Genomic DNA, 27,960 nt, shown 5'->3' with positions numbered 1-27,960 from the left:
TTCTGTACACTAGAAAACTGCACCATTTTTCCAGTAGGTTTAGCTGACCCTTCACTAACTATGGTTTGTCCTTGTCTACACTTGCCACTAAACTGTAATATAGCTTTGGTTCAACTAAACTGAATATTGAAACAGTGATGTTTCCTAGTGTGCGTAGGGCCACAGACTCACTGCTGAATTTAGCCCATCAATTTCAGTGGCACCACACCAGGAATTTAATTTGGTCTCACTTTGGTGTAAAATATCAGGGGCACTGGAAGTCACATGGAAAATGTGGAGAAAAGTGCAAGGAATTTTGCTAATTTGGTTTTGCGAGTCTCTAAAAATTTAAAGAAATGTTTCTATTTTTACAAAACATTTGACACCTCTTACTCCAGGGAACCAATTTTTCTTGAGACTCGCATTATGATCTCCTTTATTCCTAATTTATTGTGTACCTATTTTTTCAATTGTGCAAATGTAAACTAAATAACCATATGCAATAGGCGTGGACTTCCCCTGCTTGTGTTTGTTTGTTCCACTTTTTATAAGAGAAATATCCCTTCTTTACCTTTAGCCTCCTATGTGATAACTGATCAGACAGAGCTGCGGAAAATCAAGTGCATGGAGAAGACGGGAATCAGCATAACGAGAGAGCTCATGTGGTGGTGGGGAGTGAGGCTAGCAACAGTCCAACAGTTACTGGAACTTCTCCAAGCACTGCAGCTCTACCGAGCAGCACAAGTGATTCTGGACTGTGAGTAGATGATCCCTCTCCCTGAGAGGAACTTATTGTATTTATATTAGGCAACGTAAACCCTAGCAAAATAAACCCTCTTTTTAGTTAAGAAAACCTCTCACTGGAAACCTCATTCTAAAATTCCAACTTCATTAATTTTCCACCCTCACAAATAATATTAAGCAATAACATAGGAAGTGCCATACCAGAGCAGCTCATTGGTCCCTCTAGTTCAATATCCTATTTCTAACAGTGATCAGTATGAGATGACTCATAGGAAGATGCAAGAACCTCGATGTAGAAAGCAATCTGCCCAGATCGGTTGGCTAATACTCTGAAGCACAAGAATTTATGTCTCTAGCACAGAGGTGGGCAAACAACGGTCTGTGGGACCATCCGGCCCGGCCTCTGAGCTCCCGGCTGGGGAGGCTAGCCCTGGCCCTTCCCTTGCTGTCCCCCCTCCACGGCAGCCTCAGTGCGCCACGCCACCAGCACTCTGGCCCACCATCCCTGCCAGGCAGCATGGCTGGCTCCGGCATGGTAAGGGGGCATGGGATCCCAGGGGGCAGTCAGGGGACAGGGAGCAGGGGGCGGTTGGATGGGGTGACGGTTCGGGGGGGTGGGGCAGCAATCAGGGGATAGGGAATGGAGGGCAGGGGTTAGATAGGCATGGGAGTACCGGGGGCCTATCGGGGTGTATGTGGATAGGGGTTGGGGCAGTCAGGGGACTGGGAGCAGGGGTTGGCTAGGGGTGGGGTTCCTGGGGGGTGGTTAGGGGCAGTTAGAGGTCCCTGGGGGGCGTTTAGGGGCAGTCAGGGGACAAGGAGTGGCAGGGGGGGTTGGATGGGTCGGGGATTCTGAGGGGGGCAACCAGGGGGCGGGATGTGGGAGGGGGCAGATAGGGGACAGGCTGTTTGGGGAGGCACAGACTTCCCTACCTGACCCTCCATACAGTTTTGCAACCCCAGTGTAGCCCTCGGCCCAAAAAGCTTGCCCACCCCTGCTCTAGCACATCTGAGAGAATTAAAAATAAATGTAATGGTGTCTGTTCTAATTCTAGTAAGCTGTGGGCCTTGGTGAAATCATGTATCATTCAGTTCTACTGGCTAATGATATGTAGTGTAGAAGAATGTTGCCATTGGTCAGTTTTAAATCCGCTGCCTTTAATTTTCATTGCATACCCTTGCTTTTGTATTTTGAGTAAGCATAGGTGCTGACTCAGTGTGTGCTCCAGGGCTGGAACATCCACAGAAAAAAATTAGCAGGTGCTTAGCACCCACTGGCAGCAAAACTCCCCTCCCACACACCCCCACTCCCTTCTGTTGGCGGCCCTGCCAATCAACTCCTCCCAGCACCTCCTGCAGATCAGTTGTCCTACCATGTGCAGGAGGCACTGGGAGGGCAGGGGAGGAGTGTGGACGTGATGCATTTGGGGGAGGGGGTGGAAAGAGGCGGAAAAGGGATGGGAGTGGGCCTTGGGAAATGGGTGGAGTGGGTACGGGAAGAGGTGGGGTGGAGGCTTGGGGAAAGGGGTGGCTTGGGGGTGGGGCCTGAGGCTGAGCACCCCCGGGGGAAATTAGAAGCTGGTGCCTTTGTGAGTAAGGGCTAATAGGAATTTCTGGTTTATCTTTCCTATTCCACTCAGTATTTTGTCTACCTCTATTACAGTATGTCTCCTTTTAGCACCTTCTCTCAACTAAATAGTCCTAGTCTTTTCTGTGTCTCCGTATGAAGGTTTTCCCAGGTCTCTAATAATTGTTATCACCCTCTGTGAACAGCCTCTGTTTCTGCTATATCACTTTAGATACAGGGTGCCTAGCATTTGAACAAAGCATTGACTTATAAAAAGGCATTATAAAATAATCCAATTCCTTTCAATACCTTATGTACCCAAGTTATGGTTTTTTGTTTTTTTTCTTTTGACTACACATTGAGGAGACCTTTACAGATAGATATTAACCAGCTCATACCCATAGCGTCCATGTAAGGAACTATCCCTGTTTTAGAGATGGGGAAACCGAGGCACAGGGAAGTTAAGTGACTTGCCCCAAATTGTACAGGGAGGTGGAGTACGGACAGCGCTGGGAGAGCTTTCTCCCAGCGCTGGTGCTTTGACTACACTTAGCGCTTCAAAGCGCTGCCGCGGCAGCGCTTTGAAGTGCTAAGTGTAGCCACAGCCTAAGTTGGCAGTTCTAGCTGATATATAAGTAAAGAAGAATTTTTTCTAAATGAAGCAAATTTGATTTGGAAGTCACTGGGACAATAAATGTGGAATCCCACAATAGTGTTTTTAAAGTCACTTTTCACACAGTCACACTTTGAACTCTAATTAGAAGCAGCCATTAAAACACTGTACTCCACCTCCTCCCTACAAAGGAATCCTGGATCCACCTTTGTTCTTGTGCTTGCTCAGTGCAGAGTGCTCATGGCATTTCTGAGTTATCCTGTTATGTATACCATTCTGTAATGATTTCATAGAGAAAATCAGCTGCATTCTTTCCTTTGGAGAAAGCAGTTTGGAACTGGACACACAAACCTCTTCGTACTTTCTTTAATTACATTCAAGGAACAGCAATTTGCAACCTGATTTTTATCTTTTCCAGGAAAAGTCTATTACTCAGCTAGGTGTTATGTCTTTTCTGTGGCAGGGGAATTTAATCTTTACCAGGCTTTCAAAAGTGGCATTCAGAGATTTTAAGGAAATGGATTTTATTAACACCTGAGATGATGACATCACTTTTGCCCCAGGGTAGAGATATCTGGCAACCTCCAGCAAAGCCTTCAGTAAACAGCTGGATGACCTCAGTGTGACTCCTACTCACTCAGCGCAGGAGGAACTCCTTTATGTAATATCATTGCACTGTAGTTTACAGACTACAAGGCTCAAAGACTGAAACCCAGCTACAGGAATCTTCAGAGCAACTACACAGCAAACCCAGATGCTGCATGGTAGATTTCTCTTGTTAGTTAAAACTGCTCTAGTATTTGAAAATGGAAAGGGATCCTGGGTGGAATCTTGAGATTCTGTTTTTACTCAAAAACAACTCAGCCCTTACTCAGGCAAAACTTCCACTAGTCGAGGAAAGCTTTGTCTCAGCAAGGACCAAATGAAATTCCAATCGATGACTACACAAGATATAAGGTAATGGAGAAACAGCCTTCCATATGGCAATTGTCTCCAGCAACAGCTGATTCCTGAAGTACGCAGAAAACATAATAATCTCAGCTACATAGTGACACCAACCACATTCTTTCTGGATAATGATCGTTCTTCTTGTATGTATGCATGTTACAGCATTTTCTGTAACATGCAGCAAAATCCTAAGGATCCAGCTCTCTTATTAGGTACAGCTCCATCCTATCTGACTTCAATCTCTTCTGATGTGAGTAGCTTTCCTCATCATACCCTGCTTCTGCCTCTGTCTTTGGGTATGTCTACACTACGGGATTATTCCGATTTTACAGAAACCGGTTTTTGGAAACAGATTGTATAAAGTCGAGTGCACATGGCCACACTAAGCACATTAATTCGGCAGTGTGCGTCCATGTACCGAGGCTAGCATCCTATTTCCGGAGCGTTGCAGTGTGGGGAGCTATCCCATAGCTATCCCATAGTTCCTGCAGTCTCCCCTGCCCATTGGAATTCTGGGTTGAGATCCCAGTGCATGATGGGGCAAAAACAGTGTCGCGGGTGATTCTGGGTAAATGTCATCACTCAGTCCTCCCTCCGTGAAAGCAACGGCAGACAATCATTTTGTGCCCTTTTCCCTGGATTGCCCGGGCAGATGCCATAGCACGGCAACCATGGAGCCCATTCAGCCTTTTTTCACTGTCACTGTATGTCTACTGGATGTTGCTAACACAGCAGCATCCCCTTGCCTTTGCAAGTTAGCAAAGACGGTTACCAGCCATACTGTACTGTCTGCTGCCTTGCAACTTGACAATGACGGCTGTTCGCGCGGGAAACCTGAGAAGCAAGTGGTGGCTTTGTGCTCAGGCCCAGGGAGGAGCCTTCAGGGGAGGAGGAGGAGTGGAGGTGAGCTGGAGCCGGGGCAGGGAGCTGGAGCACCCACAGCGCCACTTCTGGATAATGTGCTCAGGGGGAGCGGCCGCTAGCTACGCTCCTGGGTCACTTCAACTTACTGGTTGTTAAATTTAGAAGCCCTTTTAGAACCAGTTGTCCCGCGCAGGACAACCGGTTCTAAAAGGGCGTCTAAATTTAACAACCAGTTCCCGCAGACCGGCTCCAGCTCACCACTGCAGCTATCCCAGCATACAAGTGACTGCAACATGCTTTTAAAATGGGAGGGGTGGGGTGGAATGTGACAGGGAGTGTGTTGTGTATGTGCGGGAAGAGAGAGTGGGTTTTTGGGGGGTTGAGAGCATGTCAGCATGCTGTCTTGTAAGTTCAGACAGCAGCAGACCTCTCCCTCCTCCCACCTCTCTCTCTCACACACAGCATTCCCAGTAACGGCTTGCATGCCGGCTGTCAGAAACGGAGCTTTGAAAGGGCATTTCCGCATTCCTGCAGGAGTTCAAAACAATGACAAGAGTGGCCACTTGACTTAAGGGGATTATGGGACGTTTCCGGAGGCTGATCAGAGCACAGTAATGCAACACCTCGTTCACACGGACACCCGGGTGTTGTAGCCAAGTCACAGCAAACGTTATTCCTCTTGCCAAGGTGGAGAACCAGCAGCGCTGTCGCCATGGAGTCAGAGTGCTCTACCTGCCTTGCCAGTGTGGACGGGGAGTGAGCTAATGCGCCCGGGGCTCCTTTATTGCTCTGTAACTTGCAAGTGTATCCAAGCCCTTAAAAAGAACAGTTGCTAAAGAAGTAATTAAATACATTGCCGTCCTGCCCTAGAGTTGGGTTGGGGCTAATACCCCAATCTGAATTCAGGTGGATGGAATTCATGCCTAGCTTGAGAGCCAAATTTCACAAATGATAATAGGTCAGCCCAAAATCCAAGATGTGAGGAGACATACATTTTTGGGGGGAGGCGGCAAGCTTGGAATCCAGAATTGAACCTTGTGGTTCAGGATCATCGCTGTTCTGCCATAATCACCAAAGAAAATGGTGTAATGCAGGGGTAGGCAACCTATGGCATGGGTGCCAAAGGCAGCACGCGAGCTGATTTTCAGTGGCACTCACACTGCCTGGGTCCTGGCCACTGGTCTGGGGGGCTCTGCATTTTAATTTAATTTTAAATGAAGCTTTTTAAACATTTTAAAAGCCTTATTTACTTTACATACAACAATAGTTTAGTTATATATTATAGACTTATAGAAAGAGACCTTCTAAAACATTAAAATGTATTACTGGCACGCGAAACCTTAAATTAGAGTGAATAAATGAAGACTCGGCACACCACTTCTGAAAGGTTGCTGACCCCTGGTGTAATAAATGATGGGGGAAGAAGGAGAGAAGGAGGGGTCTGAGAGAAGAAGAGGGTTAATGCTGAAAAAAATATGATGGGAAAGGGAGGATTCAGAAGAGGGGTGAGAGGACAAATCCCCAGGGTAATCTGTGGCTTCGTCAATATTTAGCGGTCAGTTTTTAAATGATATTGTGGCTTGATCAATATTCAGTTTTGACCAATGTCCATTATAATTCAAATGTATAGAATTGCAGAACTACATTATGGTGCCCAATTGGTCATACAGTTAATTTTACTTGGATATCTTATCGCCTACTCCTACACTGCAGTTAATGGCAAAACTCCCCCTTGCTTTGAGGGACTGCAGGATTGGGCCCTAATCTCTTTCTCCTCCCCCACCCTCCCCAGTGTGCAGTAGTAAGATTGGTTCATGTTATTACCTCATATTGGGATTTCCAAAATGTGTTCAGCTGTGAGCAGAAACATGGATGGCTTTGCTTTTCAGCTGCATGCCAAAGAAAAGAAAAGCTTTGAAGCTCTTGCCCTCAATATCTATGTTTTGTGCCTGAGTACTTTATTCAGCGGAGACTCCTCAAGCAGACATGACAGAGGATAATGTGCTACTATTTTAGTGGGCAAACAGTTTATAAAACTCAAAGGGTCTGATTCTGATCTAACTAACACCACTGTATAACCAGTTACTTCATGGAGTTATTCGTGACTTGCCTTGGAGAGATCAGAATTGGGCCCCAAAAACTGATATCAGAAGTTAGTGGCAGATTGTTACCAAAAGGATTAGAACTCCGTCAGGCCTGTTTTCTGCTCTACTGAAATGCCATTTCTGAATGTCAGGAACAATGACTCCCCTGGACTCTTATGGTTACGTCATTTCTGTAGCTTCAGTGGTAGCGTGTTTGCTGGGTATAGAGGAAGTTACAACATTCAAAAAAGGCCCTCAGAAAACCAGTGTCAATGGGGAAAGCAGTTCTAATTTTAGAGCTTTTCAGTTAGTTGAAAGAGCAGTAAAGAAAAAAAACCCCACCCTAACCTCATGATGCAGGGATTATGCAGTGTAGTAGCCGTGTCAGTTCCAGGATATTACAGACAAGGTGAGGTAATCTTTTATTGGACCAACTTCTGTTGGTGAGCAGGGATTGTCAATTTTAACTAGAGAAATACAGAATTTTTTTTTCTGGTTCCTAATTCCTGGTGTCACATTGAAACCCCATAAAACTTACGGTTTCATGTGGTTCTGACAGTGCCAGAGGAAACAATAGATTAGTCTGACATTCAGACTGAGTGCTTGGTTTCATTCAAATCTGGAAGTGAAGAAAAACTTAGGGCAAGAGCCAGGCAGATTAAAACCAAAGATGTGCCTCTAAAGTGAATCTGCCTAGTTCTGCAGAACTCTAGGGCCACATCCTACTTCCACTGATGTGCTGGGCCTTTGGTTTTCATACTTATGAAGAAGTATGAAATTATAAATGAAACATCCTGTTTCCTAGTTGTTTCAGATACAGCCACTACTAAGTAAAACGCAAATATATTATCTGACTTCAAAATTAAAAAGAAGGCTGGTTTGTACTGCTGATATAAACCATCTTTAAGATAAAATAACCTATTATAATAGTGTGGTAAAATAAATCTCATATTGGTGCTTCCAGGTTTTTTATAAAAAAGAAAATAATTTTCATATTTAGTAAAATCGGTGCAAGATGCCATATTGACCCAAAAATCATTAGTCCAGGCAGGGCATTTCCAGGTGCATTGTCCATTGTAGTTTTAAATCTCCCATGCAATGAGTTTCCAGCTACTTCCCTGGGAAAACCTTTCACACTCTAATACACCCCATTGTCAGAAAGCTTTTCCTGCTAGCCTAAATTTTCCCCTTCTTTTCTTACCTTAATTCCATCCCATTGCTCCTACATATGCCTTATTTAATTGTATAAAGTAATGCCTTCTTTCCCTTGAGGATGCTTTTGTCCTTCAAATTTCTGTACGCTGATAACTTGTCTGCATCTAATGTACTCTTAACAGTACTCCATGTTTTGCTCTTTGAGGCCTGATTCCCAGTTTCATCCAACCTGTACTTAGTGCAGGATCTGTTGGTGCAGTGAGCAAAGGTGTTCCCCAATTCAGGTGGTTTTTTTTTGTAAGTTAGAAGAATCTGAGGGCTTCTTACTATATATGTTCCATTCTATGCATCTGATGAAGTGGGCTGTAGCCCACGAAAGCTTATGCCCAGATAAATTTGTTAGTCTCTAAGGTGCCACAAGTACTCCTGTTCTTTTTGCGGATACAGACTAACACGGCTGCTACTCTGAAAAGGATAATATACCCACTCTAACCTGTTGCTATAAACGTAAAGGTAAAAGAAATAAGTGTTCATGGATGTCTGCTGTGGGATTTAAACCTCAGGGCATGGCTACCCTGCACGATGAAAACTTGGGATCTTTAAGTTCACACCAGCAGTGTCCCCCCAGGAGAGTTATATTGCAACACATGAGTGCATGCTGCTGTTTACAACCCCTTATTCCAAGCTGCAGGGCAGTGTAGGTATGCCCTTAGTCTTCTTGGGCACACAGTGAGAATTATACCACAGGATCAACAAGTCACCTAAGAACCACAAACATATAGACAATCCTTTCTTGCATCCTGAGTTCTGTATAAATTAGCTCAGCCTTTACGTTCATACTGGCTTCGAAACCACACACTTTCCGGTTGAGTTTGGGTTTCTTTTTTTTTTTTTCTTGCTGACCAACTTGTCTACTTCTGCTATGTGTTAGCCAGCTGTGATTTCCTGTTTTCACCTGAAGTGCGTATTTTGGAAATGGAATGAGATGAAAAATATCACAAGATGACACCCTGGTCTAGAGCACTGTTGTTTTTTTTAAAAAGTGTGACCTAAACTAGGAATAACCTAACACATAACACCCTCTCAAGGCAAGTCAGATATACCATGCCGTGGTACGTGTTTCATTGGTGATATATGAGTTTGATGTTCCATGCGATCACTTCACAACAATAAGGAACTGCTGAGATACACAATAATTCTCTAAGCCTTTGTGATACATTCACAGGACAAAGTGAAATAAATAATTGGCAATAAAGGATTGTGGTCCTACTATTGCTTTCACCAAAAACAAGTGACTTTAATGAGAGCAGGATTTTCGTACCTTTTGAAATTTGGGGCCAAGTTCTTTCAGTTTCACAGGTTAATCTAGAATAAATCCAGTGACTCTCGATATATGACAATGTAAGAGCAGAATTTGGCCCTCAGAGGTAAAATTTTCAAGAGCCCTAAATGACTTAAGAGACTGTCTTATTTTCAAAAGTGACTTAGAACCTGATCCAAACCCCACTGAAGTTAATGGGAGTATTTCCAGTGACTTCACTGGGCTTTGGATCAGCCTCTTGGGCATTTAAGAGCTGATCGCTCATTGACAACCAATGGGACTTCAGCACCTAGATTGCTTAGGTGCCCTTGAAATTTTTACCCTGGATCTTTTGCCAGAGTAAATATTAAATCATTTCATGTTCAGTCTGTTACCCCAATATCATCTAATGGGGTTGTTTCCCCTTCAATGTGGTTTGTGAAGACACTTGTTTAATCTTAGTTTCTCATTTAAAAAAGAATATCAATGAAGAGGTAGGTGTAATCCAGTAGAGTAATGTCTTGGAGTTGGGGGGAGAAGACGAGGACCCTCTTCCTGGCATTGCCGCTGACTTGCTGTGTGACCTTGGGCACACCACTTCACCTTTCTCTGCCTCAGTTTTCCCCAGTCATAAAGTGGGGAAAATGACACTGATCTTCTTTTGTAAAACATGTTGGGAAGAAAGCTGTATAAGAGCAAAGCATTACTATTGTTTTACACATTGTTCATAAAAACCCTGAGAGGGTTTCTTTGCACATACATTTTTTGTGATGTGAGGGGGTGATCCACCCCAAATAATAATTACTATGGGTATGGCATAGTCTCTCTCTGTACCTCAAGATCAGGGGCGGCTCTAGGAATTGCGCAGCTCCACGCAGGGCGGCACGCCGCGGGGGGGGGGGCGCTCTGGCGGTCACCGGTCCCGCGGCTCCGGTGGACCTCCTGCAGACGTGCCTGCGGAGGGTCCGCTGGTCCCGCGGCTCCGGTGGACCTCCCGCAGGGATGCCTGCGGATGCTCCACCGGAGCCGCGGGACAAGCGGACCGTCTGCAGGCATGTCTGCAGGAGGTCCACCGGAGCTGCCTGCCGCCCTCCTGCGGCACGCCGCCCCAAGTGCGCGCTTGGCGCACTGGGGTCTGGAGCCGGCCCTGATCAAGATGATGATTTACCCCTGCATCTTACCAGAAAAGTCTCACAATATTTAATAGGAGGAAACCAACAGTGGTCTGTAGAAATTATTCTCAGATCCTATGAAATTTAATAAAGAATTAGACTCTTTCTCTTCAGGTTATGAACTATCTTATGGAATTCTAAAACTGGAGCATAATTCTCTATTCAAATCTATACAATGATTTGAAAAGACTACAAAAAAGTAATCATTTTCTAGTATGTTCTATAGGACTTATTCCACAAGGGACATATAAAGAGATGCAAAAGTTAGTGCGTGGATTCCTTGGTTTTGTTCCTACCTTTGCTACTGACTGGCTGTGTGATTTTTTGGGCATGTCACTGAAATTCTGTGCCTCAGTTTACCCATCCATAAAATAGCTATAACAATACACTACTATCTCACAGGGGTGCTGTGAGGTTTAACTAATGTACCTAATGTGTTTTGAGATCCTTGGATGAATGATAAGAGCAATATATTATTATTGCTAACTTATCTTTTTAAGGACCAAGTTATGCATGGTGATGACTATGAAATACTGTTGTTTCAAAAATCACTTTTTATTCATCCTCAGTAATACTTATTAAGTCTAAATCATGTGGACAAATGCAAAGTAATGCACACTGGAAAACATAATTCCAACTATACACACAAAATGATGGGTTCTAAATTAGCTGTTACCACTCAAGACAGAGATCTTGAAGTCTTTGTGAACAGTTCTTTGAAAACATCTATTCAATGTGCAGAGGCAGTCAAAAAGGCTCACAGAATGTTAGGAACCATTAGAAAAGTGATAGATAAGACAGATAATATCAGAATGACACAATATAAATCCATGGTACGCTCACACCTTGAATACTGCGTGCAGTTCTTGTCACTGTCTCAAAAAAAGATATATTAGAACTCGAAAAGGTACAAAGAAGGGCAACAAAAATGATTAAGGGTGTGGAACAGCTTCCATAGGAGGAGAGATTAAATAGACTGGAACCTTTCAGTTTGGAAAAGAAATGACTAAGGGGGGATATGATAGAGGGTTATAAAATAGTGAACGGTGTGAAGAAAGTGAGTAAGGTAGTGTTATTTACTCCTTCACATAACACAAGGACCAGGGGTCACCCAATGAAATTAATAGGCAGCAGGTTTAAAAAAAACAAAAGGAAATACTTCTTCTCACAATGTACAATCAACTTGTGGAACTCATTGCCAGGGGATGTTGTGAAGGCCAGAACTATGACAGGGTTCAAAAAAGAATTAGATAAGTTCATGACGAATAGGTCTATCAACATCTATTAGCCAAGATGGTCAGGGATGCAACCCTATGGTCTGGATTTTCATAGCCTCTGATGGCCAAAAGTGGATGACAGGGCACTGATCACTTGATGATTGCCTGTTTTGTTCATTCCCTCCAAAGCAAGTGTCGGAATTGGCAAGTGTTGAAAGACAGGCTACTGGGCTAGATGGACCATTGGTGTGACCCACTATGACTGTTCTTATATTTAAATTAAATTAACTAAATAAAAACATGTTACACTCTGACTAAGCATTTTTAATGATAATGTACTAAGTCATTTTTAGGACATTTTGTCTCAGATTAAGAGCTCATTTTCTCAGTGTGGCTGTATGGTTTGGTTTTTTTTTTCTTGTTTGTTTTGCAGGGGTATCAGTCTCTAATATTACTAATCCTGCCAGAGTGCCATTAGAGTCACCTAAACAGGAGAACATACCCTGTTATCCCACAGAAAACAAAAATAAAGCCAAAGAAAATGAGATTGGACCATCACCAGACTTACCACATTTGCATGTGTTAGCAGCACCTAGTAAGTAAAATAACATGAGATATATTTGTTTTAATGGTAGAATGAATGTGTAGATTGGGACGATTCGCACTCCCAACACAGCATAGACACACTGTATTATGATGCAAACTCACCCTTTCCTGTGGTTTGCCTTTATTCCTGCTTATGTAACAATGCTCTGAACTTCCTCCTGAGCTGTCTGTTCCTGATGTTTTCCTGGCAAGACGTCCACTTTCTCCCTCTCTCTCTTGTCTTCAAAAGACTGAACATTTTATATCCCTGAGCTAGAACTAAAGAGTCCCACCCTGTTAGGGTGAGCTAGAAGAACAATGTGCCTAGTCCTGACAGGCTGTCAACTGGTTTAGGGGACTTGAGAAAACAATCACAGAAACTGAACTAGTCATACTTTTAGTATCACAAAAATAATTCATTTCCCCATCGCTGTTAATGTCATTTTCAGATCCAGTTTCTGGAGGAATCTCAGACTCACTCCCCTATCCACTACCTCCCCCAGAGGACCTTATGCACTCCCTACAATCAAATCCTCCTTGTTCATCGAGTGTGAAGGTAAACCTCATAGTTTAAACCCCAATTTTCTGATGACCGTGAAAATTGCCTTTCATGCCATTCTGTGTTCCTTTAATTAAAAGGAATTTGTGTGCATCCTTCTACCTGCATAAACTGTATATCTCTTGAAAACATGGTGCCTAATTTGGATCTCACTTACACAAGTATTGTTTGAAGAACTTGTGCTGACTCTGCTGACTTCAACCTCTGAGAAGAACTATGCTTATTAATTCTATTGCATATTACAAAGTCAGGTATGGGAAACGAATCTGGATGGCAACTGATTATGAGAGAATTCTGATGCAGCTCAGTAAAGTGTGCTTTTCACATTGTATTGTGCTGTGATCACACCAGACATGGAAGTAAGGGTGGGATATTTATTTTTAGAAGTTTAAGAAAAGTTCCTAAGTGTGGTTAATTTGGGGACTCTTTTTTTTTTTTATTTAGAGTTTACACTTTAATCAATATTTCCCACTAGATTCTAAAAATTTTGAAGCACGTTCCATTTTAAACCTTTAAACCTCACTGGTAATGTCCAATATAACATGATACAAGTGTTCCAACCAGAGGAGGAGACTGCTGTACATAAATACAATGGTTCCAAAGCTCCTTGCTGGGGAGTTAGTGTTTTGCATCTTTGTATGTTGAACAGATTTATCAGGCATGGGGTGTGGGAGCTGCACACTAATATTTAAGCTATTTCTTCCTTCGTACATATTGGGACTTATAATATCAAATGGAGCCATTCATTCAGTAAAAAACAGACACAGGAATTGCCAAACTGGAACCGATACTGGACTGGAAGAACAAAATAATTTTGCAGTCAATGCCAGATGCTTCAGAAGTAGGTGTAAAGCTCCTATCAAGCACCTAACTACAATATTTAATGTATAACATGGAGAATATTTCTTCTTGATCCAGCTGATGATCAATTTATGCCCTGAAGCATGAGGATTGATGGTTCTTGTAACTTGACTTTTGGTATGTCTATACTGCAATAGAAGACCTGCGGCTGGGTGGGGTCAGTTGACTGGGCTTGAGCTGTGGAGCTATAAAACTGCAGTGTAAACACTCAGGCTCGGAGATCCTATGTGTGCTGAGGGTCCCAGAGCCCAGGTTCCAGCCCGAGCCCCAACGTCTATGCTGCAATTTTATAGCCCCACGAGCCCGAGTCAGCTGACACAGGCCAGGCACAGCTGTGCCACAGATCTTTTATCGCAGTGTAGACATACCTTTAGTGTCACTCCTGATGCTATTAATTCTTTAAATAAACATCTGATCATTTTAAAAAATCCAACTTGCTAAGCTATTTATTGAGAACAAGCCAAAGTAGATGGTTAAAATGTTTATTTTATAGCTGGGTGAAACTTTAGCAATGTAACTGAAAACACTCCATAGCTGAGCTTATTTACATATCTTTGTAAACTCTAAAACTGCCCTTTCACAAAAAAATTCACAAAAAGTTTAAGAATGTTTCACTTGGAAATAGGATATTTTTCAGTGAAGAAGGACCCATTTTTGAGGCAAAGGAGTGAAATTTGTCCCCAAAATGGGCAACATTTCAATCCAAACTAAACCTCTTTTACAAGCAAAGTCTGTGCCTACAACAAAATTCACATTTTCAACTGTGTTCAATGCAAAATCTCCCATTGTGCAAAATTTCTCACAACAGCAAAACTACCAAAACTGAATTGTGAAAAACGTAGGTACTGATCGTGTAGAAGAGCAGTCACAATTTCACACAACCCTGGTTTATTTTGCTATTGTGGAAAATAAATTGTGGAGTAGAAAATGAACTCAGTAGGGATGTCAACACATCACCGACAGGGCTGAAAGGAATCTTGCATGTGAATTTTCTAATTCAGGGGATATCCATATAGGACTCACATCCTGGAGTCCTAGAAGACAAAGGGAGTTTTGCCTATGTTAGAAATACAGGACTAGTTTTCTCAGAGCCTATCCTCACTAGTAATTGGCCTTGGACCTGTGTGGTAACTGGGTCCTATGACTTGGCTGTGTTTAAAAGGCCCTTAAAGTCCCTAGCAAAGAGAGAAATCCGTTGTTCCAGGGAGATAAACTTTTTTTTTAATTTATTTCTAGCCCTGTGGTTCTTCCACTCCTCAGCAGGAATCGATTGCTGATCTCCCTAGTGGGAGCCTTTTGTGGACCCAGGGGGAAGTGATAAATGCTACCAATGGTTTCAGTGAGGAGAACCGAATTAATGAAGGTATTTTTGCTGAGGTCTACAAAGGTCAGAGACACAATGCAGTATACGTCATTAAAAGGCTCAAAGAGGCAAGTACCTACCCTTCCTCCTTTTCTTCATTTATGTTTGAAAGGGAATCATTTAACCTCCCCCTAAACATTAACAGTTATAATTTAATACACCACAGACTAGTAATCAGAAATTCTGCACTCTGGTATTTTTAGGAGGGTAAATGATGTCTAGTTTAAAGCAAGATCCCACAAACATTTATGCATGAGAACTTTTATCCACATGAGTAGTCCTATTGACTTCAATGGGACTACTAATGTGAGTAGTTACCTGCATGCATAATTGTTAGCAGGATAAAGCCTTTAGTTATTTATTTGCTATTCTACATATAAAAAATGTTTTGGTTCTAGTTTTAATGAAGTCAGTGCCTGTGACAGTTGATTTTAGTGCATTTTTGTGGTGTTTTTCACAGATGGAATGTACAAGCCAGAATTCAACACGAAGATTCTTTCATACAGAAGTACAGATTTGCTTTCGGTAAGTAGCTGTTTGGAAATTGGTTCTGGTCACAGTCTGTTTGGGGATTAATAGATGTTTTACAAAATAACAAGAAATAATTTGATCTGTGTTAAGGGCTAAATTTTGCCCTGTAGACACTGCACTGTATTGAGGATGGTGTGGATCTGTACTGACCCAGCAGGAGCTCTGGGAAGCAGCATGCCTCCATTGCCTCCAAAGTTCACCTATTTGCTGGGGGAGTGGAGCCACAGTGCCATTCCTTAAGCAGGTCCAGGGCAGCTCCTTTCTGCAGCTGAGCATCCCCTCTACTTAGTGTGGAAGGGGATGGCACTATAGCCCCACTTCCTCTCTGCTGCATTGTTAGCCTTGATGTGCAACAATTGTAATTCTGCTGTGCCGCTGTGCTCCCAAGGAGAGGAGTCAGTACACAGTCTAGTCTATATGTTGTCAGTTTGATCCAGCACTGGAATTTTAAATTGTTTCTGTTTATTTTTATTTTACTTGCTAATATTTGTTGATATTTGGCTTCAGGTGTTGTCACATTAACATTTTACAACTAGTGGGTTTCTCGCTAGAAAGTGGATATCACTGTCTGATATACCCCTACATGGATAATGGATCACTTGAAAACAGACTACAGTGTCAAGTAAGCAGAGGTTTTGGGTCCTATCAAAGTACTGTATGAAAATCATTTGTATCTCTTTGAAAAATTTTGCTATGTTCTTTGGGTCTTATGTAATATTCCTGCAATTTGGGAAAGATCTATATTCACATTTTCTAGGAGAATTCAACACATCCTTGCCAATACTAAGGCGGAGAGTATCTCTTCTTTACCTTTCCCACAGGAAGGGTAGCTTCTCTTTTTTCCTTTCCTCCCCCACCATGTGAATCATTAGCAGAAGAAAAAAGGAGCATGAACATACATCACTCACAAGTATTGGAAAGGCTGCAAGTCTTTTTACATACAAATAAATCTGTTTTCTGCCACGAGGCAGGCCATCTTTACTGAGAGTTTCTGCCATGCAGCTTCTGTCTTAAGAAAAAGAAAGCTGTAAAAATGTGCAGCTATACAGCACTTTATGCATTAGATTTGGCAATATGTCATTGTAAAATCAACTACAGTAACTCCTCACTTAACATTGTATGTTCCTGAAAATGCAACTTTAAGTGAAACGATGTTAAACAAATCCAATTTTCCCATAAGATTTAATGTAAATGCGGGGGGTTAGGTTCCAAGGAAATTTGGGGCGGGGGGGGGGGGCAGACAAAAGGCATTATATACTGTACAGTACTGTACTGTGGTGGGGAGGTGCCCCTGGCTTATCCCTGGGGCTCAGAGCTGGGGGTGCAGGGACTGGGAGGGAGTTAGGGTGTGGGAGGGCACTCAGGGTGGGGGTGCGGGAAGGCGCTCAGGGCTGGGTCAGGCAGAAGGTGCAGAGCACTTACCTGGGGCAGCTCCTGTTTGGTGCAGGGGGGGTATAGGTGGCTCTGCACAGTGCGGCACTGCCCCCATGGCCACGATTCTGGGAGCCGCGATTCTGGAAGCTGCCCTTCCTTCTCCCTCCTCCCCCGGGGGCAGGCAGGGCCACCCGGAACGCAGGGGCTTTAGGGGCTGCAAGGCCCTGGGCTAAGGGGGCCCCAGGGCCCTGGCCTGCATCTCTAAAGCCCCTTTTGGAATGCGGCCCTGCGAGCACGGGCCAGAGGACTCAGGAGGAGCAGGGGCAGCCAGCAGCCGGAGAGAAGTGGCACTTTTCCCTTCAAAGCGCCGCTTCTCTCCAGCTGGCTTTGAAGGGGAAAGCACTGCTTCTCTCCAGCCGCTGGCTGCGCGGCTGCCCCTGCTCCTCCTGAGTCCTCCGGCCCGTGCTCACAGGGCCGCATTCCGAAGGGGGCTTTAGAGATGCAGGCCAGGGCCCCGGAGCCACCTTAACCCAGGGCCCTGCAGCCCCTAAAGTCCTTGCATTCCGGGTGGACCTGCCTGCTGGGGGGAGGGAAGCTTCCCCACTCCCTCCCTCCCTCCCTCCCTCCCAGAAAGTCCTAAGCGCTGCCAAACAGCTGTTTGGCAGCGGGGGAAGTGCTGGGAGGGAGGAAAGGAGGGGGAGGAGGTGGAGAAGAGTAACTTGTGCAATGCTCCCATGTAAAGTCAGCCAAACGACGTTATAAGGGAGCATTGCACAACTTTAAATGAGTATGTTCCCTAATGGAGCAGCAACGTAACTTCAAAACGTTAAGTGGGAGGACATTAAGTGAGGAGTTACTGTACAGTGTTTGGTTGTGTCAGAGTCCAGTGTTCAAATACAGTATGAAGTCAGCTGCTTTAGGGGGAACAGCTTATGAGATGCTCAAATTCATTGTTCGAGCACTGTGCAGGGGAACTAGCAGGGCAATGGAAAGGACCCTTGTGAATTCTTCAATAGGAACATAGGATTTACTGAACCAGATTCGATGAGTGTCCTGCCTCCAGCAGTGGCCAGTACCATGTGTTCCAGTGGAAAGTGATCTCTGCCTCACCTGTACCGTCATCATGTAATGCACCACGCCGAGTATGCAGTGCTATATGCGGAGGGTGGAAGGATTCCTTTCTGACCCCCAAATAAGTGGTTTCTGCCCTGAAGCATGAGATTTGTTTACCCCATCTTGCTTCCAGTTAGGTTAGTGAGTGTTTTGCCAATGCCTACAGTGAGGGAAGGAGAAGCTCTTGCTTGTAAAACTAACACTGTTTTATGCTTCTTTCCATAAAAAGAAAAACATACCAACCCTCTTCCTCCTTTTCTTCCAGGTTGGTTCCATGCCATTAACATGGGAGAAACGCATCACAATTTCTATAGGACTTATCCGAGCCATACAGTATCTCCATAACTTTGGGATTCTGCATGGGAATGTCAAGAGGTAGGGTTGCTGGCTTATCGACATATCTGCAACTCTCTGTCATTCAACTGTGTTTTCCAGAATTTCAAAAAACAGAAATGTCTGAAAGTCTTCCAGTCTGCATATGAGCTAGGAATCATTCCCCATACACATCTGCTCCTGTTATCTCTTGCTCTTTTAGATGTCTCCCCTCCACATTTCATTTACATCTTTTTCTTTTTTTTTTTTTTAATGTGGTAAAAGTATATTCTTCTGAAGTGGTTTTTTGAGCACATTCCCTTCCATTTCCCCCCATATGTCAAATTTCAAATATTCCCCATAACATTCCAGTATTGGAAAGTATCAGAGGGGTAGCCGTGTTAGTCTGGTTCTGTAGAAGCAGCAAATGTGTGGCATATATTATAGACTAACAGTAGTTTTGCAGCAGCAGCTTTTATCCTTCTTCACTTTTTCTTCTTTCTTCTTTTGCATCCGAAGAAGGGTACTGTGTAACTGCTGCCTCATGCTCTCATCCACATCTATCTTGCTGAAAGTTGTTTGTTCCCTGAAAAAGTCTTAGGGCTGTTCTGTACATGAAAGTTGTACCACCTTAACTATAGAGTTAAAGTGGTACCACCGTCCACCCCTCTAGTGTGCATGCAGTTATATCACTATAAAGGTGTTTATACTGGTACAACTACTCCTATATGGGAACGGGAATAAGTTGTATCAGTATAAGGCACTTTGTTACTGCTGTAACTGTAACCCCACAAGGGTTATACTGATTTGGCTATTTTGATTTAAAACAGAACAAAACAAAAGCCCTTATCCCTATCTGACATACTTAAATTAATATTAAATTTGTGCATAGACCCGGCTTTACTCTTATACAAAATAATGTTTACAGCTTTGCCTTAAAATACACATTCTGTTAGTTCTTTTTAACCTTTGTGTTTCCAAGTTTGATCAGGGTTTAGGAATACAAGTTCAAAGACAGCTGATTTTTCCTCAGACTACCATAAGCTCCTCATTGTGCTCAACCATCTATTTAACTCCACTCTCCAATGTTCTTCTCCCACTGGTGTTCATAGAATCCTAGAATTCCAGATGAAAAAGATCTAAGGGGTGACTAGATCAGTCTGTAAGTACCTACTTAGGGGACAGAAATTTGATAATGGGCTCTTCAGTCTAGCAGACAACGATATAGTGAGATTCAATGGCTGGAAGTTGAAGCTAGAAACTTTCACACGGAAAATAGAGTGCACTTTTTTAACAGTGAGGGTAATTAACTGGAAACGCTTACCAAGGGTTGTGTTGAGTCTCATCACAGGCAATATTTAAATTAAGATTGGATGTTTTTCTAAGATATGCTTTAGTACAAACAGGAATTAATTCAGGGAAGTCCATCAGCCTGTGTTATCCAGGAGGTCAGGCTTGATCGCAATGGTTCCTTCTGGCTTAAGAATCTATTAATCTATTAGGTCAAAATGTGCATTTGTTTGTGCCCTACAGCATGTGGCCTTTCATGGTATAACCTGTGACTAATATATGCTTTTCCTGTAATAATCAGAAAAAATGCATTTCCAATTTTGTCAGGCAATGCTTTTTGTATTCACATGCAGCTGGAAAGCAGAGTGCTCCTGTTCTTTGTGATGGCAGAAAGGTTTTAAATTACAGAAATGCTGGTCTTTTTGCTTTGTTTTATATCATGGAGTCATGTCCTGAGTTCCTTACTCAGTTCTGGTGAGGCAAAACTCATTTTGAGGTCATTTGGAGTCCACTGTGGTCGCAGAATTTGGACTGAGTAAATGCTGAGAAAATAACTCAGGATTTGCCTGACACACTGTGATCTTTCCAGAGAATGAGGAAAAAAAAACAACAATTTCAGGTTTCTTCAACAGAGGAGTTCCCTATAGTCCGTAAAATTGTTTAACTAAAAATCAAATGGACCAAATTAATCCCTGATGACCCATGGTTTTTGAGGAACTTAGACCAGGAATGAATATGACCCTATATATTTGCTAACAAACAATAAAATGTATACAACAAAAAAATGTAGAATTAGATTAGATGGGAGGAAAACACTGCTATTGTCTAACTTTATTTAAAAAAAAAAAAATTCTGGTCTATGATAGCTTTACTAAAGCTTGATTTATACCTCTATTCACTATCCCTTTCAACATACAAGAATCTAAAAGAGAATTTGCATAAAGAAGCTCTTAAATGTACTTTCTAAAATCACATATTACCATAAGACTCTGCATTCAGGTGTGAATAGATTGATCACTATTGGTATTTGCCTTACTTCATGCAGCTCCAATGTTTTGCTGGATGAAAATTTCACACCAAAACTTGGACATTCAGGTCTCCGACTATATTCTGTAGAAAAAAAATCAGACTATGCTATGATGAAAACCAAAGTTTTACAAGCTTCCCTCACTTATCTGCCAGAAGATTTTGTCAGGCATGGACAGCTAACACAAAAAATTGACATCTTTGGTTGTGGAATAGTAAGTGGTCTTTCTTTCTTTCTTTCTTTCTTTTTAAACCTTTGCTATTACAGTTTGTAGATATTGGGTTATATTCTGTGCACATAGTTATTTCTCATATATCTGATCAAGTTTTTCAAACATAAGACACTCAGATCAGCTGGACATTTAATATCCATTCAATAATAACCAATGCAAGAAAGCCAAATTCTGCCCTGAAACGTATACATGCGACTCCCATTTGGATCACATAATTCGATGGAATGGCTATTGGGAAAAACCCAGTTGCAGTCTACAAGATCTTTTCTGCAGAGTTTAGTGTTTATAAATAGGAACAAAAAAAAGTTTAACATCATCAGAAAAAGCTTCCCAGCTTGTGGTGTACCCAAGTCCTGTGATCCTTGGTCTGGATCCCTGATCTTCCCAAGGGTATTCCTCCTACTTTGTCTCCCAAGAAACCAGTTGATACTCCTTCATATCAACACATGTGAAAGGAGAGGGGGAAACCCTGTTGAAGTAATCCATGATGAATATAGGTTTAGGTAGTGCATTGTATCTTGTTAGAGAGCCATCCACACACATTCAAGGTCAGAGTATGACATATAATCTCAAAAGTTTGGTTATGATCAATTAAGTACCATATAGTATTGTCAGGTGCTTATAGTCAGAAAAACGGATATGTGAACATGTTACCCCCGTATTCAGTAAAGATTCCAGTTTTGTCTGTGTGTACAAGTCATATGTGCTGACTTCACTGAATGTTGCAAACACGTTTTTAATCCTGTTCATCCTCCAAATCCAATACAATGTGGGTTAGAGTGATCTGGATTATACTCTGCTTTATGCAACATCTACAAAATTATCACTACATTGTAGCTGCAAAATCTTTATTACTGCTTATGGTGGAAGAAGCAGAAAAACCATAATTTAGTTCTCAGTTCCCTTGTTCAATTTGCAATATTGGACTTTGGAAAAATCATCTTTTGATTTGAAAACTCAGCAAGCATGGTATAAAAGTCACTGAGAGAGAATAAATATGATGGCCTACAACATCATTTTTTAAAATTCAAGTTATACTTTAAATTTTCATTTTTATATAGGTTATTGTTACATCTATTCAGTGAACCCTATAGAACAGAATGACCTTCTACAGCCCCTACAGTGTAATATATAAAGATAGGGCCAAGCCACAAAATTTGGATTTGGATCTGTACCTGGTTCCAAAGTCTCTCAAAGGTTATTCAGATCTAGAGTGTTGGTTTGTGCCTATCTTGTCTAAGAATGTAGGAAAAATAGCTTAAAATGCTCTAAGGGGTAAATATTCCTTTTGTTACAATGTCCAATTTTTTTAGAAGAAGCCATCTAGATAAATTGTCTTACCTATAAAAATGTTCTCTAGGTTTTAGCAGAGATGCTGACGGGCACTAAGGCAATGGATGAAGGAAGAACCCCTATTTATCTGGTAAGGGAGAAGCAAAATAAACAACACTGGCCTAGTGTAACCCTTGCAAACAGTGCTACTATAATGAAATTAGTTTGAATGCAAAACCAAATACAGAGTTGTTGCATGCTGTACTCCTGGGGGAATTCTGCACCACTGCACAACGCAGAATTTGCGCAGAATTCCATGTTTCTCCCACAGAATTGGGGCTGCAGAGCTTCTGACCGCCACTAGGGGCTGATGGACTCTGCAGAGCCCAATTCGCAGTGAGCAAAACACTCAGCCTGGCGGGGATGGAGGCTCTGCATGCTCTGGGTACCCAGCTTAATCTCATTATCCTGGGGATGGGAGAGATCCCAGGAGACCCAGCTCTGGCAAAGGGTGAGGAAGGGCAGGGCCGCACCACACTATGTCCCCTGGCAGGACAGTAAAGAAGCTGTGTGTGGGGGTATCTCTAAAGGCTCAGGGGGTGCAGGTGTCTGGGCTCTTGGGGTGCCCCATAGTTAGGGTCTGGGGGAAGGGTGTGTGGGCAGTGATGAGCTGCCAAAATCTTAACAACCAGTTCCCTAAAAAGTTCTGATTTAAGGGGGGAGGGAGTGGGGGAGGGTCCGGGGAGCCTCAGCCTCCCCAGCTGGGAATCCTGGGAGCAACAGGATGATTCTGCAGACAGAGAGAGTTCTTTGTGTGTGGGTATCTGGGCTCTGTAGGTGCCCCGCAGCTGGGCTCTATGGGGAGGGGTGTGCTGGTGTCTGGGCTGGAGGGTGCCCCATGGCTGGGCTCTGGGAGGAGGGGAGTGCGAGTGTCTGTGCTCCGGGGTATCCCCATGGCTGGGCACTGGGGAAGGGGGTGTGGGTGTCTGAGCTGGGGGTGCCCCACAGCTGGGCTCGGGGAGGGGGGAATGTGGATGTCTGGGCTCTGGGGGCCCCACGCAGCCCTCTCCAGCACCGCACAACTGGAACTGGTTTGTCATAGGGGTTTCTTTAACTCTGTACTCCAGGGGAATCTTTTTTGTTATTGTGTGTGTTGTTGACATACTTGTTGACAGGTATTTTGAAATAAATTACCAAAATAATTGAGACTGGAGTGGTTATATTGTGTTGTTTTGACAAAATATGCAGAATTTTAAAATATTGTGGGCAGAATTTTTAATTTTTTTTAGCACAGAATTCCTGCAGGAGTAATACTGTCAAATTTATAACTCCTAAAGAGTTGTGTAGAGGCCAAACCTTGGTTCCATAGAAGTCAGTGGCAAAACTCCAGCTGACCTCAATAAGAGCAGAATGAATGCTCCAGTTTTAATATTGCTCCTGATTGTGTATGAGCTGCTGCAACATCACTAGTGTTTAGATACCCACATATTTAGAGGCAGCAGCTGTTTTGAAATTGTGACTATTCATATTCTTGAACCAGGAAGATGTGCACTGAATAGTGAAACGTAAGTAGAAGGTGAATCATAATGGGCTAATGTACTGTATTTATGGCTAGGTGTATTCACCAGTATTTTGTACACAGACACATCACTGAATATGTACTTGGAGTTGTGGAAATTACTTTAACAAACTCAAAATAAATTTGGGCCAGGTTCATCCAGTTGTGACAAAATGAATGCTTTTTGTGTGAATAAAAACAGACCTTGTGTATTCCCTTGCACATGTGGTACTTTCCTTTTGTGCTGTCATGCCCCTGAAACATAGAGTAAGAGGGGAAGGAAGTGAACCCTCGCCTTTTCATTCAATCCTTGCTAAATGCTTCAGCAGCTTTCTAATAGATTCCAAAAGTGAAGGAGATGACAAGTCTCAGTGATAAGTTCATTAGCAGGGACAAGAGGTTTCTGATTTGCTGATAGATGTTTAGAAAAGCTAATTAACACACTTAGGATATTGTACATTGCACTGATTTTTTTTGTCACTGGCCTGATAATATTGAGAGGCCTGCCTGGAACTGCTGGAGCCTGGTATAATGAAGCATTGCCTGCATGCATACAGACCTCATGAAGCACAGAATATCAGACTCTCTGCTGTTAAAACACAGATTTCTACCATTCGAGCTAAAGGAGAATTTCCTCTGGCTTTTATCTTTTGTAAGCCAGTCACTAGGGAGCACTAGTATGCATACACTAGCCAGCACATTACACAGGGTATGGCAAGTACTCAGGGAGTCTCTTAAGTTCTTAAAGGGTTGGATAGGAATGAATACTTTCCTTTGACAAATCATTTTCATCTTCACCAGTGTATCTCTTCCTCTTGAACAGAAAGATGTAATTGCTGATGAAATTCAAACAGCAAAAGCAAGTTCATGCTCCAAGCACAAAACCTTTGAAAATCTTGCTGCCAAGGAAATATGCTGTAAATATCTAGACAGGAAGGTGGGACACTTGCCATCAGAAATTGCTGTTCACTTTGCCACTGCCATCTGCCTTTGTCTGCGGAAAAAGAATCCTGACATAGCAGAGGTAAGTGTTGTATGCCCTACTAGTCTTAGAACCAAGGTCTAAGCCACAGCACCCAAATGTGATTTTGTTATTTTTTTTAATGTCCACCAAGAAGGACGACATGGGCACTGACTAACTGCTTACCAAATGTTGTTGTTCTGAACAGGTGCATGAAATGATGGAAATGGCTGAACATAAAATAAGAGATCACAGCCTTCTTGAAGGCAGCACTTTTTCTGGATTCTCCATTAATACCCCAGAAGAAACAGATGACGAGACAGCTAGTCACAATTATGGTTCTTCAGGTGATAGCAATGAGGACAGTGCAACAGCAAGGCCTCTGAAGTGTGTAAATTCATCCCCACCTTTACTAAGAGTCATGCCACCTGAAATGTACAATGGACAGATGTCACGGGTCCCTTGTGAATCGGATGAATCGAGTAGTTTTGTATGGGATCCTGAGGAGGGTTCTGCATATGGCCCACCTAGCAGTAGCTGTACTGATCCAGAAAATGCCACATCCTCTCATTCCGGGAGAAATGCTGAAATATGTACTGGTGGCTTCCAAGAAAAAAATGTGGCATCCAGTGAAAATAAAAAGACTTTGGAAATGTTATCTCCTGCAGAAAGAATGGTTTCTTCAACCAATGCAAACTTTGACCCTTCATGTTCTTCACAAGGTAAATCTAGGTATTTTTTGGGAGTGAGAGGCTGATAATTCAATATGTGACCATTAAATTATCATGACACAATGTCTCCAATCCTGTTACCACGACCACAGTATTTATATAAGGTGCTCAGCTATCATAGTGATAGGCAAAATATAAATGCCTAGACAGACTGATAGATCACACCTACAGTCTTTGAAAAACCTTCCTTTTATACATTTCAGCATATTTTGTCTCCTTGGTTATGATGTTACCAATTAATTTATAGAGGCAATTAAAATTATCTAGTTTTTCAATGTAATTTCTTGTTAGAAGTCAAATTTAAATGATTTAGAATTGTTTCTCCTCTCCCAAATTATATGTAATATCAGTGTGTTAGCCAGAGATGGATTTTTGCTAAATATTTGGGTCTTTTTTCCCCCCTGCAGGATTAGCCAAAGAAACCTCTTGGGAAATAAAGATCAATGATAAAAAAAAGAAGCTTATGGAAAATATTTTACTATATGAGGAACAAAAGTTAAACAGCTCTGAACTCTTTGAATCTCAGATATGACTGAATTATCAGCAGTGGCATCTTGGAAGAAGAAATTGGGAATCTTTTTCTGGTGGCAAAATGGTAAAAGCTAAACCACACACTTCATGTAAGGTTAAGTAGTATGTTTTCAACAGACATGTTAACTCTCTTTGGAGAAAAAGAATAGCCACATCTCAGGTGATTCCAAGAGAATGTCTGTTACAGTGTGGATTAAAGCAGAATGCAACTTTTATTATCAGAAAAATTAGCATCGTCATCTTTCTCCTTGCCTTACTGTGCTGAAAAAAATTAAAAATTGGCAAACCGAGACAATTGCCTGAATTGGCTTAGGGCAAGCTCTGTTTTGCACTGCACTTCATAAAGCATTTGTGTACAGTATATTTCTTTTACGAAAAATTAGGATCCTGCACAATGTACAGCAGGCATTCATTACATACTAGTTGGCAGTACTCTGTAATATCCATTGCATCTAGCATACACAGGGTGATCAGTGGGAACTATTTTCATTTTTTCAAAACAAAGTAAATAAAAATGTACCTAGTTTCATATAATCGTATTCCACATTCTCCATTGCACTCCATATCCTAGATGATGTGGTGGGTTTTTGTTTCTTAAGGAAAGTTCTCTTCTGAATTCTGTATGATTCCATCTCCAGCTGCATTGCACTGAAAACAGATGTTTGGACAATTTTACATCTCAATGATGGAACACTCTGGAACTGTACATATATGAATATGTAGTATCAAACAGGTACACTGAGAGATGGTGTACACTGACTCCCTCTGTAGCCTTGAGAACGTCATTTAATCTCTCTGTGCCTCAATTTTCTCATTTGAAAAATAGGGTTAATACCTCACTAAGCAGTTTTGAGAATTAACTAACGTTTGTAAAATGCTATATAAGTGCTATTAATGTGGTTACTTGTTTCATACTGTAACTTTTGTTGTAAATGTATATTTTGGATTTTGATATAATTCAATATTTTAATTTAAAACCTATTTAATTTTTTATGCAACTACTGAGTTTGGATTTGTAAAGGGCCTGAGGCAATGATTAAAACAATCAGCTAAAGATTAATTAGTTAAAGGGCAGGATCTTGAAGCCTTTACTCACGTGAGTAGTCCTAGTGAAGTAGCTGATTTCAGTGTGCCTGCTCACTTGATCAAGAGCTTCAGAATTAGGCCCAGTGTTTGTGATCACTTTGAAGAGGAAAAAAGCTAGAAATTATAATAGAAGGCATGGATGCTACGCCTATTTATTTTCAAGAGGAAACCTCAAGAACATGATTTACATTTTTATTCCTTTTTTCTTTACCTTGTAACAGAGTCCTTTAATCCAGCATAAGGAGATAAAACTTTATAATAGGGGGAAAAAGGACCTTCAGAACTGTATAGCTCAGCTTTCTGCTGTGCGTAACTGCTATTTCTGGGCCTGATGCTTCTAATATATACTTGGGGAAAACTCCCATTACAATTTGAGCAAGCAAGGAATGCAGGATTGGGCCTGGTATGTGATTCTTCCCTTTGGAATTATGGAAAGGTGTAATTTTCTTAGATGTACGATAAGGTCTCCACATTCAAGTCCCTCCTGAGGACCTAGTTCTATGAAGACTTCTACAAGAAACTAGCCAACTGACAATGGTAGGAGGAACTGTGGTAGACTGTATATCTTTTTTTTTTTTTTTTAATTGCCCTTGTCCAAATACTGCCTTACCAAAGTGTGGCAAGGCCAACCGTCAACTTGCATGATCTGCCCCAGTCCACTACTTTTCAGCTGCCTAAGGTGGTGTGTATGTTTTCTTTGGTCTTTTTATTGTGCAAGGCCTCATTCTTGCATTGGTAGCAGATTTAAGTGAGTGTCCATTCAGGCACAGCAGTCCATCCACACATTAAGAACATCAGAGTGGCCATACTGGGTGAGACCAAAGGTCCATCTAGCCCAGTATCCTGTCTTCTGACAGTGGCCAATGCCTGGTGCCCCTGAGGGCACGAACAGAATAGGTAATCTGATCATCAAGTGATCCATCCACTGTTG

The 27,960-nt window shown here is 42.3% G+C and overlaps 2 protein-coding genes across 8 annotated transcripts in view; one reads left to right on the top strand and one right to left on the bottom strand.

The window, feature by feature from the left end:
* IRAK2 (interleukin 1 receptor associated kinase 2) overlaps positions 1-26,498 on the top strand; it is a 29,347-nt gene extending 2,849 nt beyond the window's left edge. The window contains exons 2-13 of one of the 2 annotated variants that reach the window (XM_039547367.1): positions 557-736; positions 12,077-12,238; positions 12,678-12,784; positions 14,885-15,079; positions 15,472-15,536; positions 16,050-16,164; positions 18,295-18,404; positions 20,677-20,872; positions 22,251-22,313; positions 24,544-24,744; positions 24,890-25,403; positions 25,820-26,498. In XM_039547367.1, coding sequence (XP_039403301.1) covers positions 557-736; positions 12,077-12,238; positions 12,678-12,784; positions 14,885-15,079; positions 15,472-15,536; positions 16,050-16,164; positions 18,295-18,404; positions 20,677-20,872; positions 22,251-22,313; positions 24,544-24,744; positions 24,890-25,403; positions 25,820-25,944 — 2,033 coding nt within the window. In that variant the 3' untranslated portion in view covers positions 25,945-26,498. The remainder of the gene's footprint in view (positions 1-556; positions 737-12,076; positions 12,239-12,677; positions 12,785-14,884; positions 15,080-15,471; positions 15,537-16,049; positions 16,165-18,294; positions 18,405-20,676; positions 20,873-22,250; positions 22,314-24,543; positions 24,745-24,889; positions 25,404-25,819) is intronic. The other variant, XM_039547368.1, reaches the window with a different exon arrangement.
* Positions 1-27,960, bottom strand: part of LOC120409380 (cyclic nucleotide-binding domain-containing protein 2-like) — a 93,217-nt gene that overhangs the window by 53,648 nt on the left and 11,609 nt on the right. For 3 of the 6 annotated variants that reach the window (XM_039547374.1, XM_039547375.1, XM_039547376.1), the window contains 2 exons: positions 26,464-26,591; positions 20,668-20,741 (listed from right to left, as the gene is read on the bottom strand). The gene's annotated coding sequence lies outside the window, so the exon portion shown is untranslated. Of the gene's footprint in view, positions 1-16,450; positions 16,512-20,667; positions 20,742-26,463; positions 27,243-27,960 lie in introns of those variants that run through there. The other 3 variants (XM_039547377.1, XM_039547373.1, XM_039547380.1) reach the window with 3 other exon arrangements.

This window comes from Mauremys reevesii, linkage group 7, assembly GCF_016161935.1.
Source record: "Mauremys reevesii isolate NIE-2019 linkage group 7, ASM1616193v1, whole genome shotgun sequence".
In the NCBI taxonomy this organism is placed as follows: domain Eukaryota; kingdom Metazoa; phylum Chordata; order Testudines; family Geoemydidae; genus Mauremys; species Mauremys reevesii.
The sequence above is the reverse complement of the archived record's forward strand: the minus strand, read 5'-3'. Positions and strand labels throughout refer to the sequence as shown.